Source organism: Lagopus muta, chromosome 8, assembly GCF_023343835.1.
Source record: "Lagopus muta isolate bLagMut1 chromosome 8, bLagMut1 primary, whole genome shotgun sequence".
NCBI classification, from domain to species: Eukaryota; Metazoa; Chordata; class Aves; order Galliformes; family Phasianidae; genus Lagopus; species Lagopus muta.
In genome coordinates, this window is record NC_064440.1 from 22,837,683 (window position 1) to 22,852,190 (window position 14,508).

General features: G+C 44.9%; 1 protein-coding gene across 1 annotated transcript in view; it reads left to right on the forward strand.

Moving 5' to 3' along the window:
• The first annotated feature begins 3,553 nt into the window (after window positions 1–3,553).
• Window positions 3,554–14,508, forward strand: part of ITPRID2 (ITPR interacting domain containing 2) — a 39,810-nt gene continuing 28,855 nt past the window's right edge. The window contains exons 1-7 of the mRNA XM_048952675.1: window positions 3,554–3,682; window positions 3,819–4,111; window positions 4,208–4,256; window positions 9,150–9,199; window positions 10,031–10,087; window positions 12,827–12,863; window positions 14,038–14,136. Of these exons, the coding sequence (XP_048808632.1) occupies window positions 3,868–4,111; window positions 4,208–4,256; window positions 9,150–9,199; window positions 10,031–10,087; window positions 12,827–12,863; window positions 14,038–14,136 (536 nt within the window). The 5' untranslated portion in view covers window positions 3,554–3,682; window positions 3,819–3,867. The remainder of the gene's footprint in view (window positions 3,683–3,818; window positions 4,112–4,207; window positions 4,257–9,149; window positions 9,200–10,030; window positions 10,088–12,826; window positions 12,864–14,037; window positions 14,137–14,508) is intronic.

Sequence of the window (14,508 nt, forward strand, 5' to 3'; positions counted from 1 at the left end):
AATGGAAAAGTCAGGAAACCAAGCTGCCCATCGTTGCAGTGGGCCATCAGTCTGAAAATATCACAAGAGACAGTACACAACCCTTTTTTATATTCAATAGGTGTTTCTGATGTATTGTCAGGCTGTTATTTTCATTTATAGTGTTACAGAGGCCTCAGACTTTATTTTTTTGGCTCAGAAAGAAGTTGATTAATTTAATGAAGTGCATTCACTAAAATGTGGCTGTGGAAACTTTAAAAAATGTACGTGACACTGAGCTGTGTCTGTCTTCAGGCATTCTCTTGCTCTTTAAGTACCCCCTGCCAAAGCAAATAACTGCACAATATCACAGTTCTGTTACTATGTAGAAAATATTTTCTGTTAGGATGCTTGCTAGGGTGATCTGTTTGTTAGCTCCTCCTCTCTTCTTTGTGGAAAAAAACCAGCACCATGGAAATCCAATTGCAGTCAGGATGTATCACTGATCAGGAGCTGCTTGTCCCAAGATCAGACCTACATTAGGCAGCTGTATCAAGTTTATCTTGTCACGAGCTTGTTTTCACTGCAGTTTAAATGTGTGCTTTTCTTACAGTACCTCTGCTCTAAGGCATTTAATGGGACAAAAGGCACAGTACTGGGATGCATTAAGCTTGTTCTTCAGGGGCATGTTGGACTGTGTCCTTGAGAACATGTTCTAGGATGGAAGCTCATAGAAACAGGGAATTCACAGCCAAAGCAGGATTAACCATTCCTAGTTAGCTGGAGAGTTTAGTTTGTGGGTTTTGTTGTTGTTTTATGTTGGGATATAAACAGGTTCCTAATTACACAGTTTAGAATCTTCCATATGTTTGTGTGCTCACGTGGTCACAGGGTCCTTTCTGTGGCAGGATTTCCGCAATGGGACTTTGGGTGCTGGTTGACCTGTGCATCCTGCAGGATGGCTGTCCTGATGGGGTGGGCTTAGCCCTCTTCTGAGCTGGGAAATAGGAGAAATTGCTTCCATATCTGGCCAGTGCAAATTGCCTTGACCTCTCTGGCTCCTGCTTACCCCTCCTCTGGCACTGGGTGGCAGTGGTGATGGGGAGCCTTCTGTTGGAGGTAGCAGATAGAGAAATAGGCTGTGACCTTGCTACTGAGGGCCCACCTGGATAGCCTGTAAAGATGCACTTAATATCTGGAGGCTGAGGTATATTATATGCAGGGATACAGATAAACTGTGTAACCTTCCTGGAGCAGTGAAGGGTCTCTCAATGCTCAGACCCTGAAGGGAAGCAGTCTGCTCTTACTCAAAGCTCAGGAAACCCTTCAGATACAGCACAGCAGGAAAGTGCTGCTCACAGAGAACATGGGTTCTGGGATGAGTCCCCAGGGGAAGCTGTGGAAACACATCATTTATGTCTTTTCAGTTTGCAAGAGAATGTGTTTAAAAAAACAAAACAAAAGAAAACAATTCTGTATCTGAAAGAATACTCCTTGGGGGGGAAAATTGATTTGCATCCTTCTCAAGACCCTTTTGCTTCAAAAATAAGTTATTTCACTTAGTGGGATTCTTTGGGCTAAGTTGTGTCTGTGTGTTCCTATATATTTATGTATTGATTTATACATTCAGAACTGACACCCAGAAGATAAAAGTCCTATTATTATTTTAAAATATCTTGTGATTTGTTACTGTGATGCCTGGTAGATTTATAACCATAGCATAACTTAAGGAATCTATAACAGTTATTCCTTCTTACCTTATATATTGGTAATATATATATATAAATGTTAATATATGAATACTAATAGTTTCAAAAGTAATTTGGAAAAACCAAGTCGGTCTGATTTTAGCGACAAGAAGAGTTAATGGGATACTTTTTCCAGTTGCTTATTTCTTTGAAGTACAACTAACAATTACCATCTGAAGCTAGAGCTTTTATTACAAAACGATTTTTTTATTATTATTATTTTTTTTTTTTTTACAAGCACTGGAAAGAAGCAGCTGCCAAATTTCTACCCTTGGATAAAGACCTACTTAGGACAGTGGGTGTGCAATCATTATTTGTATGGAGTTACAAGGGAACTTTGTCAGATGCGATGAAGGTGAAAGTGTGAGCCCAAATTGCATGTGGTGGGTGCTGCAGGACTGCTCTTGCAAACAGCTCTTGGCTGCTGTTTATATTTCAAACATTCTCCCACTGTTGTCACAACAGGCAAGCAATTATAGGTAATAATGTCAGCGATTTGTGGATTAAGAACTCCTTAAAGATGCACTGGCACTGCAGACAGTAGCCGCTTTTAGCTTGCAACTGTTCAGCCGCTGCAGTGCCAACGAAACTGTTACTTCCCAGAAGCTATTGTATTCCCTGGGAAGGAGAAAAACAATTGTGGTGTGAGAATGTCACAGCACTCCACTGCCTGTGGGATTCTGCTGCAGCCCTCAGCCGGGCAACTTAACCATACAGACTCATTTCCAACAGACCGCACATAAACACAAATGACGAATACTGGCTATTGTGCTGGAGCAATGCTGTGCTCGATTCTTAGAACCAAACTCAGGAAACTGTTTTTAAGGCTCCAGGACTTGAAATACACCTGTTTGTGACCTCTGCTGAGCACAAAGCTTCAGCGCAGTGTCTGCTGGGGAGGGCTCCGTGTGCTTCCTGCAGCTCCCCTTACCGGGGACAGAGGTGGCCTTGGGGCATGGCCCAGATACAAGTGAGCGCATGTCTGCCATGCAGGGAAAATGCTGATCGCTTTGAGGATCAGCAAGAAGGATTTAAGTGTTGTTTGCTCTTTTTCTAAGAGAATGGATACCTGCACTTAAAAGTGCAGTCACAAAATGCGTATGGCAATAAAACTTTAAAGGACAATTCAAATATAAATACGTTGTCTTTGTGCTGCTGTTTGTCTGTTTTAATTTCAATAGGACCTTATGACCTATTCAGAAAATGTAAGTTTATTTGGGAAAATAGCCTATAGGCAGAGGGGAAGTTGTTTTCTTTTTCTTTTGTAGAGGTAAACAAATGACAAGAATTCCTTGAGAAGTTTGGGCTATACGGGCTATAAAGCTGGAAAAAAAGAAAAAAAGAAAAAAAAAAAAAAAGAGGATAACGCTGGAGTCCCTTATCTGCAGCAAGGTGCATCTGGTTGCTGAGCGCTATTAAGCTGATACTCCCCTAGACTGGCTTGCTTCTGAACAGGCTGTATCCCACGCGCCTGCCTGCCGCGGCCAGCTACAGGGTGCTCTGCAGGCGCAGGGCCAGACTGGGTACAGGGGTGCCTGGTGCGGGGCTCTCAAATCGCTGAAAGCACATCTCTAGTTTTAATTTGGTACTGCCGATGTCCCCATATACCTCTATTTATAAACCGGAGCAGAAGTTTCTTGGTTTCAAACTCCCCTAAACAAGTCAGAAAGCTGTATGCTCCCTCTCGGGCTGTCTCCTTGCGCTTTTCCGCTCCAGCTCTACGATTCTCCGTGCAAAAAGCCTCCCGGCACACCCGTGCCCGCCCCGCTGCTCCCCAGCCGGAGGAGCGCAGGCGTCCCCCCGGACCGTGCTACTCCCGACGGCCCCGGGCGGCCCCGGCAGGAGGCGATGCCGCCAGCCCCGCTGCCATCACGTGGCCGCCGCGTTTTCTCCCCCAGCGGTATGAGGAAGTCGGAGCCGCCGTCCGCAGCCCGGCCGGGCGCAGCCTCCGCCGCTGCCTGCCCGTGGCGCGCTATGTGAGTACGGCGGGACGGGGTGCTGGGAGTCGAGCGGGCGGCGTCGGGGCCGCCGACCCGCGGGGCCGCCCCGGGGGGAGCTGGGGAGCGGCTCGGGGCGGTGGTTGAGCGCGGGCGCGGCTCCGCTTCCCTGCAGGGTGGCTGAGCGCCGCGGCCGCTTCCCGGCGTGAAGCCCCTCCGGCGCGATGGAGGAGCCCGCGGCGGCGGAGGAGTGGCAGGGGGCGACCCAGAAGAGGAAGGCCTGGGCCAAGAGCCGGGACTCCTGGCAGGCGTCGGAAGCGGAGGATCTCTCGGCGGCGGCGGCGCAGCTGGCCCGCGGCGAGGAGGAGGAGGAGGAAGACGACGACGAGGAGGAAGAGGAGGAGGAGGAGGAGGACCGGGAGCGGGACCACCTCGCGGGCGGCAAGCTGCCGCTGGCCGCAGAAGCAGGTCAGGGCGGGGGGCGGCGGGGCAGGGGACGCCGCGGGGCCGCCCCCGACGGCCGGGCGGTGACTGACGGTCGGCTGTCTGCTGCTCTGCCCCCAGGCCACAGCGTGCCCAACGAGAAGATCGCGATATGGCTGAAGGACTGCAGGTGGGTCCCGGAGCGGGACGGTGCGGGCTGCGGGGAGTGGTGCTGAACGCGTGCACGGTGGAGGAGCGGGTTTTGGGCACCGTTGCTCTTTCGCGTAGCGAGGCTGAAGGCGTTCTGGCTGGGGGGAATGCGGCTCGGACTTAGGTAGGCAGTGTTATTTCAGAAGCTGCTCTGTTCCTCGAAGAGGGGCTTCTTTAACTTGAGACAGGGCGTGCGTAGTCTGTGACTGGTGCTGCCACAAAATGAGCTATGGGTGTTTGGAGCATGCTGTCTGCGTTACTTGTTCTTCGGTCTTAATCGCATAGAGCATAAATGCTTTTAAACCCTGTTGTAGCCACTTTTGTCCTGTCTCTTTATTCTGTCCTGCTACCCTGCAAGGGTTCTCATCCCTCTGATGCACGAAAGTAAACACTTATCTTTCCAGTAGTTAATGAAGTTCAAGTTTTCTCCTTTTTTTTTTTCTCCCCCATTGGAACTGCTTTAGACAAAGATTTACCTCTAAGATTAGCTGTGCCTTTATGATCTTTTGATCCAGTAAGCAGCTGAGCTGTGCTTACTCCTGTGATTGTGGTCTGGACTGCTTTATAGCCATAGCGTCCACAGTATAGTTTTCTTCATAATGTCTGTAGGCTGTACCTTGGGAGGGGTGTTGGCAGCGAAAGGCATGGAATCATACTGCATCCCCAAAACTTGATGGCCAACCCTGGCAGGCTGCTCTCCTGGAATGCCAAAATGGGAGATTTTCTTGAATTTCCCTGCAAATAGACCTGATTGAATATATCCTTAAAAGCTTAGCAGAATAAAGATGTTATATATCTGTGGTTCTTTTTTGAGTGGGGAGGGGAAAAATGGAGTAGTGAAGGGGGAAAAGGTCCCTGAGGGAGAAGTGCTTCCTAATGCCACTGCAGTGCTTCTCTCTGTATGTGTAGGATTTTATCTAGAACATTCCCTGGCACTGTCAGCCCTCTGTTCTGGTGCAGAATTTAAGAAATAGCACAGAACTGCAAATTGTCAGCACAAACACCTTAATCAATGGTTGCAAATGTTGAAGGCTAATGCAAAGCTTGCTGTTTTATTTGTGTCCTTTAGCAACTGTTGTTTAAAGGGGATGCTGGCACTTCTGGGGAATGTGTTTGCATCTGTGGCAGCAGATTCACAAAATGTGGGAATCTTGGTCTGCGATCTATTTCTATGTTTTACATGTAAGGAAATAAAATGTGACTTTATCCTTTTGCTAACATAAAAGTGCAAGCTTTAGTTAATGCACATTTGTGAAACCCTTTGCAGCCCCTCCACAGAAGTCTCTTTAAGTGTAGCTCTACTGTTGTAGAGAGTATCAGAAAAATCTTGTGTTCTCCTCAGAAAGATAAAGCTTTTTTTAAATTATTTTTTAATCTCTTAAACCAAACTGTTCCAGCAGGAGTTACTTCTGATTGCATACGGATACTGTCCATACCTGTGGGAGGTACCATTCCAGTTGCCTGAAGTTGTGCACAGTTGTGCTTTAAAGCTGGAGAATGATTTAGTTTCTATGTATATAGTGTACATGGGAGCGGCAGCTAGTTAAATGCAGGGAAGTGATTATTCAGCTTGCATTCTTGCAAAGTGACTGTATATATAGAAACCCCGAGCAGACTTTATCTTGATAACAATGTATATAGGAAAAGAGAGAAAGAGAGCAGCTTTAAAAGTGACAGATCAGTGCCACTGATACTCTTGTTTAAAAAAGAATGCTTGAAAACAGTAGATGAGAAAACTTGCAGTTGTTGTCATCTCAGGTAGTTATTGTTTAATAACACTGCTTTTGCTTTGAAGCTTTGCTACAAAGTGTGGGTAACGTTCACAGGCTGGTCTCCTGTTGGGTGATCGCACAATCACTTTCGTAAGAGTTTGTCCTGGTATAGAAATATAACTATCACCACACCAAAATGAAGTGTTTTCTCTGTTATGTATTTTCTGGAAAAGTCACTCCCATTTTTGTCTGATTTTATATAAGCTTTTGTGAAATGTATATTGGAAAATGGGTACATCTTAAATCTCATTTTGTTTTGAATTGGCAGTAGCACAAAAAAAGTAGTATCAACCCCCTGCATAAATAGATCTGTTTAAAAGATGTATCTGTTTCCAAAAGCATCAACAGTGTTATAACCAAGATGAAAGGAATGGCTGGCTGTCCCATGATGTTCATGTTAGCAGTTTGGGGCTTTTTTTTTTTTTTTTTGCCTGGCATATGAATCTATGTCACATCTGCTTTGGAGAAGAGGGTAGGGCTCTTAATAGCTCATGCTACTTGATGTGGTGTAGAATTGTTTAAAAACAAACTAACAAACACGGCACAAGAGCAGCAAAACCAAAAAAGTGAGGATGTATCAAACTGTGACAAGAATTACAGAGGCTTCAGAAGTGTGAGATGATACCCAGAGCGTCTGGTTTGCTCATGTTTTGGGAAAGGCATTTCTTTTCTTTCTCCTTGGCGGTTTGATGAGGCATTTTTAGGCTTGTAAGAAAGCTTGCAAAGATTTTTAGTTTTAACTCCTGTAAGGTTAGAAGGGAAACAAAAGTGTTTGTATTACACAGATACAAATGGAGAAACTTTACTCAGCGGTATGGTGTGTGCTATTTTAATTCCATGTGTTTAAACTCCTCCAGTGGTTCAGGGGGGTGTCAGAGGTATTTAGGAACTATGTCCTGGAGATGCGCAGGAAATGAGTTCTTGAAATGCCTCAGAAATAAGATAGTTTTTTGGGTTTTTTTTGGTCCACATTTAAAATAAACACTGCTCCTACCCAAGTCAGGCTGTTCAAAGCAGAGGGGTTTAAGCAGAGGGCATTTACACACCTCACAGAGCCCTGGTCGTGCTGCTGTGGGAGGCTGAGCAGGCAGGCCTGCGGGGAGCACGTGGCTTACGTGGCATCTCTCACCTGCACCCCAACATCCATCCCGCTCCTGTGTGCACCAGAGCTGCAATAAGTCATTGTTCTAATGTGATAATAAACAGGTGACTCAGCCATGTGGGAATGCAGATGAAAAACTGCAAGACTCATTGCCCAAGCAGCCCCACGGCTCTAGCCTCCCTGGGGCCTATGGTACTCCCAGCCCTCCTCGTGTCTTCAGCATCAAGGTGATGGGGACGCTGCAGTGCTTCCTCTGGAACTTCTGTGTGTAGAGTGGCCTCTAAACTGACCCCTTTGCGGGGTGCCTGGGGCTGGTTTCTTGGCCCTGATGCTGGAAAACAGCCATGCACCAAGAGGCAGAACTGCTCCTGACATTGTCCTGCAGTATTTGGGTGTCAGTGCTTGTCTCTGTTTAAGTTTGGGTTACACCTAATTCTTAAATGCACTTTTCCTAAAAAAAAGAAATGCAAAGCAGCTGTGTATGTATGCAGGAGCACAGAGAAGCAGACGGATGGCTGACAGAGCTGCTTTTCCTGTAACTGCCAATGCACTGCAGTACTAATGGAGCTTCATTTCTCAAAGAAAATGCCAGATTTGGTGATTGCTTTCACTGCTCTCTGCCAGCCAGTGTGTGCAGCCCTGAGCTTGGCTGACAAAGTCACCACCAGTGAGTTTCTGTATAGGAAAGGTGAAGGTGCTGGAAGGGGAGGAGTAGGAAGCGGAAGGTGCCTGTCACAGCCTGCATGTGAGCAGCGGGCACAGGTGCTGTCACAGAGCATTCACAGGGCTGACTGGAGCTGAAAGGGTCCAGAGAACCTGCTCTAATTTCTTTGAAACCCTGGCGTGGAAGGTACACAAAAATTGAGTTCGTGAGGTTTGTCCTGTCACCTGCAGCACACTGGTGTACCTGGGAGCTCCTGCTGCTGGAGCTGGCCTCTCACTGTGGGCTGGCTTTGCTTCCCATGCCAATATTAGCTTGCTCTCTATCAGCAGGCAGAATGTGGAAACTCTAAACTGTTTTCAGAAGGGGAAAAGCAATTGGAAAGTACAAGATGTGTGAGAAAGCAGGTGCAAATTTTCTTTGCTTAATTTGGCCGTGACACCAAAACAAATACAGTATCAGAGCATTGTTTGCTTTGAGTTCCGTGGTCTGGTTTATGTGCTTGTCTAATTAAAAACCCAAATGAAATCTATGTAATATTGGCTGCTTTTCCCTTCTTTATGGGTGTTATATTTCTGGCTTTGTTTTGGGTTTTGAGCACTGTGGTGCTACTTAACAGCGACAGGTCCATCTGGTTAGACATGTCTCGGATGCAAGGTGTAGAAATACCCAGAGAGTGTCAACAAATCTCATGTGAACATGGGAAGGGATTGGACCTGTCAGTTGTTTGATTTCTGCTGCTGATTCTGGACATGGTGAGATTTGGCAAATCCGCTGGAAGGAATACTTTCAAGGAATAGGGATAGCAGAGATCATCCAAATGAGATCTGCAATGAGTCTATAAAATACTACCACTTGGAACATGACAGTTAACGTAGTTGACAAGATTTTATCTTGTTTCTGACCAGTGAGTGCAGCTTTTCACCTCTCTCTTCAAAGCCTAAGGTAAATCAATGGTAAGAAGTTTTAAATGTTTAGAAAATGGGTAAGGCTTTTGACACATAAATGAGGTTGAGTTGCTCTGTTCAATACCCCATACTCATGGTTTTAGGGTGTTCTTGGAGGTCTGTGATTCTCCTCAAGAGAGGGCTGTGGCCCTGAAGTCTTGCCACTGAGTTGTGTCACAGCACTACAGTTATCAACAGATTTTGTTGCTTTTCTCTATTTGTTCAGAGGGCTGGGGAGTGCTTGGGAAGTTATTGCCAGTCCTCATATGTTTGTGTTCTCTGGGGGCGGAGGGAGGGACAACTGCTGCTATCACAAGCTTGTTGCACGCTGTAAGGAAGGACATGAAGCAGCAAGTTTTTAAGCTGGTATTAATCTCTTCTGTGGTTTCAGAACGCCTCTGGGAGCCTCCCTGGATGAGCAGAGCAACCCACTGTTGAAGGGTAAGGAAAGGCTTTACCTACTGGGATCTTTTTTTTTTCTGAGAAGCATGCTCTTGTGTACGTTCACCTGAGACCTTGGCAATTTATCAGTGGTACGACAGTCTACTCAACACTACTGGGCTATTCTCATTGTGAAGCAGATGTGCCTAAGAAATTTCAAATCTTTCTGGAGACTTTAAGACTTAAAAAAAAAAAAAAAAAAGCTGAATGGGAGAGTTTGTTAATTTTCTCTCCAAGCTGGCAAGTGTTAGATAGTATCTGTGTCTAATAACTCAGGTTGCCACACCTGAAAATTTTACTATCTGAGTAGGTCTGAATACTAAAGTTCAAAGTACAGTGAGAATTTGCAGTTAGTGACACAGTGTGGAGGAGTTACTGACTTTGTCTGAAGTCTTTGCATGAATTCTTAATCTGGGATAGTGAGAGAGAGAAGAGAATACCTAAGCTGGACTCAGAATCCCCCTGGTAAGATGTCTGGTGGCTAATCCATTTGTAGAAGGAGCGGATACGGTAGGTAGTACCTTTAGGTTTGCACTCTGGTTTGCTCGCAGTCTGACGTGGGAATGCTTCTGAACATAAAAATAAAGCAATGCGGGAGTTGTTCTCTTTCAAAAAAAACAAAACAAAACAAAAAGCCAAAACTGAGTTCTTAAATGTGACTTCTCACTACTTAGTGCATTTTTAGTGTATGAGTAATGCAGGGATTGTAGATATGGTCTAGTTATATCCTGTTGTGTCAATTGAAGTGTCTTGCTAGTATCTTTAGTTAAGCTGTTGAAAAGAAAACACTGCATCATGGTAGTAGTTGAACGGCTAACTGTACATTTTCAGGCATGCTGGTGAGAAATGGAGGAAGTTTTGAAGATGACTTATCCCTGGGAGCCGAAGGTGGGTGTGGCAGGATTGTGACTTTTTCTAGAGAAAAAAGAATTGTGTTCAGTCATCTGATTTTTATTTTGAAAGACAGTGTTTTCCTTCTCAAAGGCAGTTGATAAAACTGGCCAAAAAAACAGCATGGAGCACATAGGAAAATGCAAGAAGCTTTGCTTTTTTTTTCATTAGGATATTGCCATTGCTAAATGTGCTGGTCTAATCTGAAGGTCAGAGTCAACTCTGCGTTCTCTTCTGCCCTCACATTCTAATGCCCACAGCTGCTGCACGGCCCTGAGTACTCACTGGTGCTGTGCAGAAGTGCTTTCCCCTACTTGTTTGTCTTGTCCATGGGTTACTCTTGGCAGTTGTGCATGCACTGCTTCCACTGAAACCCTTGGGAGTGGCAAGTGCGGGGTTTTGAAAGGAGGAATGCAATTCTGTCAGCCAAGAGGCATACCCATTAAGAGCTGAGCACTTTTAAAAATGAAAATTACCAAAGCTGAGTAAGTCCTTTGAATCAGCAGTGTTATGTACTCTTCTGTCACTAGCTGCTTCCTTTCCTTTTCTTTCTCTTCCCCTTTTTAAAGGGAAGGAGATGTGGCTGTTTGTACTGGACGTGTTTGGTTTTGCTTCTTTTGCTACCATACTCTGTGGGCAGAGGTGCCCACAAACAAGCAGCTTTTAACAGGAGCATCCATAAGTAAAATGGTGTGAAACAGTCTCTCAAACTGGTTCCTAGTGTGGTCTGCAGGATAGGAGCAAAAAGGCTCTATCTTTTATCAGTTACAAATAAATTTTAAAATAGCCTTCAGTTTTCAGTAGTTTTTTAAACTACGGTTTTCTAAGTGTCAGAATTTGCATAGTAGAAAGCCCTTTTGTCCACAGTTGTATTGTCAGTGATTTTGAAGCAGTGTGACAGGGCCTGAAGAAAGAGGTATCTCTAATTTTTAAAGACTCAGTACTTCTGAGGAAAGCAGTTAATTTGATAATGACCTTAATCTGATAATCACAGAAAAGCTGCACATTATTCACGTACTGCAATAGAGTAAGTAGGATTTTTTTTTCCCCTTAGTCTTTTCCACTTATTAGCTTCAATGCAGTGTGAAGATTTCATAGGGAAAATGTATTTCTAGCAGTCATCCCAATTCTGAGGGTATGACTAAGAATGCAATTTAGAAAGCCTCCCTCTGGCCTTCTCCCTCCCCACCCTTTTCCCTCTATCATTCTTGAGGATTTCTGTTCTTGGGGATCCTCTAGCATGATTCTGGCAGACAGCCATTTCCATCTGTTCAGGTGACTAAGATCTCAGTGCCAGAATTGCTGGTTCATTTCCACGTGTAAGGACACGAGAGCTTCTGCAGGGCTTTGCTTCCCATCAGAGAACAACAGACAACAGAGCTACTTAGAGCAGTGCTGCGTGCCTCACTGTACAGACGGCCTCTTTGGCTGGTATGAATGGCCTGCCCTTGTGCATCTCTGGCTGCCTGACCCCAGAGACATGCCAGAGCCCTGCAAGAATGGTACAGAGGGCACTGGACAGGATCCTGTAACCTCGGTGCCCTACTGGGCTGTTAGAGCCCAAAGTTTAGCAGCTGGAACTAGTCAACAATTAACGCGTGAAGATGGGCTTGCTTTCATACTGTATGAAAATATATTTGAAATTTAAAAAAAAATGCAGCTTCTGCATTTTATATACATTTGAGTTCCTTTCTGACGTCTCTGGAGGTTATAAGGTCCCTGTGTTTTCCTTGTTCTTGACATTTCTCCTGAAAAAGCAATGAGTGCAGATGCAAGGTTTTTCTAGCAGTGTTTGACATATCTTTGCTCTTTTTGTAGCTGATTCTAAGAGTTGCTATAACATACATGTGCTCCTTGCCTGTCTCATGTGGCGAGTTTGTTAATGTTGGGTTGCCTTTTTGGGAGAACCAAAGGTTCTGAGGGTCAACTCCCTGCTTTGATGGGGGTGTTGGTATTTTGGAAGAATAATGCTGCCTGGGATGCTTGCATGTGGAGCTGGCTTCTGCAGCTTCAGAAAGGGCTGAGTTGCTGGCAGGAGGCTGGTGACCATGTGCATGGCCTCCATAGTTGGCCTTCCTTGAGTCCACTTGAATCCTTGCACAGTGATGGGTCCCATCAGTTTCACAGACTTGGTGCAGCTTTTGTTTATGGACTGCATGGCTGAGAGAACTAGTGCCTGGCCTTCTGTACAGAGCTAACAGTGATGGTTTAGAGGCTCATGTACACAGTATCAGTTACCTGGCTATGGGCACCAGCTGCTCTTCTCTTTCCAGCTGAGCAATCCTTATGTTGACCTCATCTTTACTTTCTTCTTCTCCTTCCATTGTGACAAACCCTTCAGCTGGTTATGTCTTTGATTACAAAGCAATAAATCTTCTGCTAATACAATTACTAAATTATTGCAAGCAAAATTTCAAGTTTTATTTGATTCATTACAGCAAGTAAGCAGTCCACGCAAGCTTGTATTTTAAACAATGCCTGAGTAAACTGGACTGTCTTTATGTTAGTTGTAAACTAGAAACACTTGACAATCCTATTTGTATGGAAAGAATAGGAATGGGAGGGTGGTTGGACTAGATGATCTTGCAGGTCGTTTCCAACCTTGTGATTCTGTGATTCTGTGATTCTGTGAAAGAAAGTATTCGTAGAAGTGCTTGTTGGCTACTTTTTCATGTTGGCTGTGGGAAGTGAAGTTGTCAAGAGGTTTGTGCTTAACATCATCTTGTTTCCCTACAGCTAATCATCTGCGGAGTGATACCCAAATGGAAACGTGGTAGGCATCTGTTTTTTTTTCTTTCCTCTTTACTTTGAAGAAATATCTGTATTTGAGAGAGAGGGTGCAGTGAAAGTCACGTATGTTACTTTAGAGCTAGGCCTGTTCAGGACATGGCTATCTACAAAGGGAGGGAAGGAGAAGATCCAGATAGCATGTGAACAGTTAATATGAAATGCAGAAAATGTAGATTTAAATTCTTCCAGCAGAGGTGAGGTAGATTTTTGAGATGATGGGGAAAAGCAGAGAAGCAAGGAACTATAGGTAACTACAGTATGATTTACCTTCTTTGGCTTGCTGGTCTCTGATCACTGCAGGAACTTCAAGGCAAGACTGGCTTTACCTTTTGGAGCAGATATCCTTTGGGAGTGGGGAAAAAACTCTCAGAGTAGAGGCTTCTGCTTCTTAAGGATAGCTTCTGAATGAAATGTGCTATATTTAAAATCTGCAAGTTGGCTGGAAGTCCATATTCCTGTATGGGTAGCATCCTTGTTGCTCCTCCTGAGTCACTCTTAGGTGAATCTTCTATCATCTTGGGTTTCTTAGTGGTTGTTCCTGCTGTGTAGGTACTAGGATTTGCAGGATAAAATTCACATCTGGAAGATTGCTTACTCCCCAAGTGTAAATATGGATTTGGGTGTGAGGTAGCAGTGAGTGTGGAGGAGCTAGCTAGCATTCTTTCCAGATGCAGGAAGTAAACTGGTCCTGCAGTCCTTCTTGAAAACATCTCTTTCTGTTTGCTCCATCTTGCAGCTTCTTCAGCTTCCCCAGCCACCTGCTGGGTGCAGTGGGTGTGAGGCAGAGATGCACTGTGGCCAGGTGGTCCTGCTGGAACCAGTGGTGGGCAGGGTGGCCTGCCTGACGCCTGGCTTTCTCCCTTCTCCTGCTTGCAAGGGTGGGATCATGGAGGGAGGGTTGGCTGAGGGCATTAGGGATTTGTTTTCTCAGCTTGCATTCACCTTCAAATCCTTAGTCTGTGTACGTTTTTACTGAGATGTCTCAGGGTTCGCTTTTCCTATTGTATTTCAATAAGTGACATGGCTAATATAAACCAGATAATGCTGAAGGAGGAACAGAAATTCAGCAGCACTGGATACGTAGCTCTACTCTGAGACAGAGAATCAAATCCCTGGACAGAACATGTTTATCGCAGTACTCTCTGCTTTGTTGACAGCAATGGTATGCTGGCGAAGGAGAAGAGACTTCAGTTTCACCAGAAGGGGAGAAGTATGAACTCTACAGGCTCTGGAAAAAGCAGTGCAACTGTTTCAAGGTAAAATAGTGCTGTGCTTTGAAGGTCGTGGCACAGTTCAGTGGAATTTGGCTCTGTTTTGCTGGCAAAACTTACTACTTCTGTTCCTAAGTTAAATGGACTTGGCTTGATTTATATGCATTGTTGCATTTAGTAGCTGAGAAGGGAATTTTCATCTGATTGCTTGATAAAATGCTATTTGTTTTCTGTTGTGGTTTGCAGTAAACAAGGATGAGCCTGATCCTAAGCCTTAGAAATGTCTGAAATCTTAATAACATTTTAAGATCGGAGCTTTGCAGTGCAAGACCTTTATTTATAAATAATGGAATTGGATCTGAACTGTGTCTGGGCTTGTGTCTCTGGTGGTGTGAACCAAAACTTGAGATGCAGATA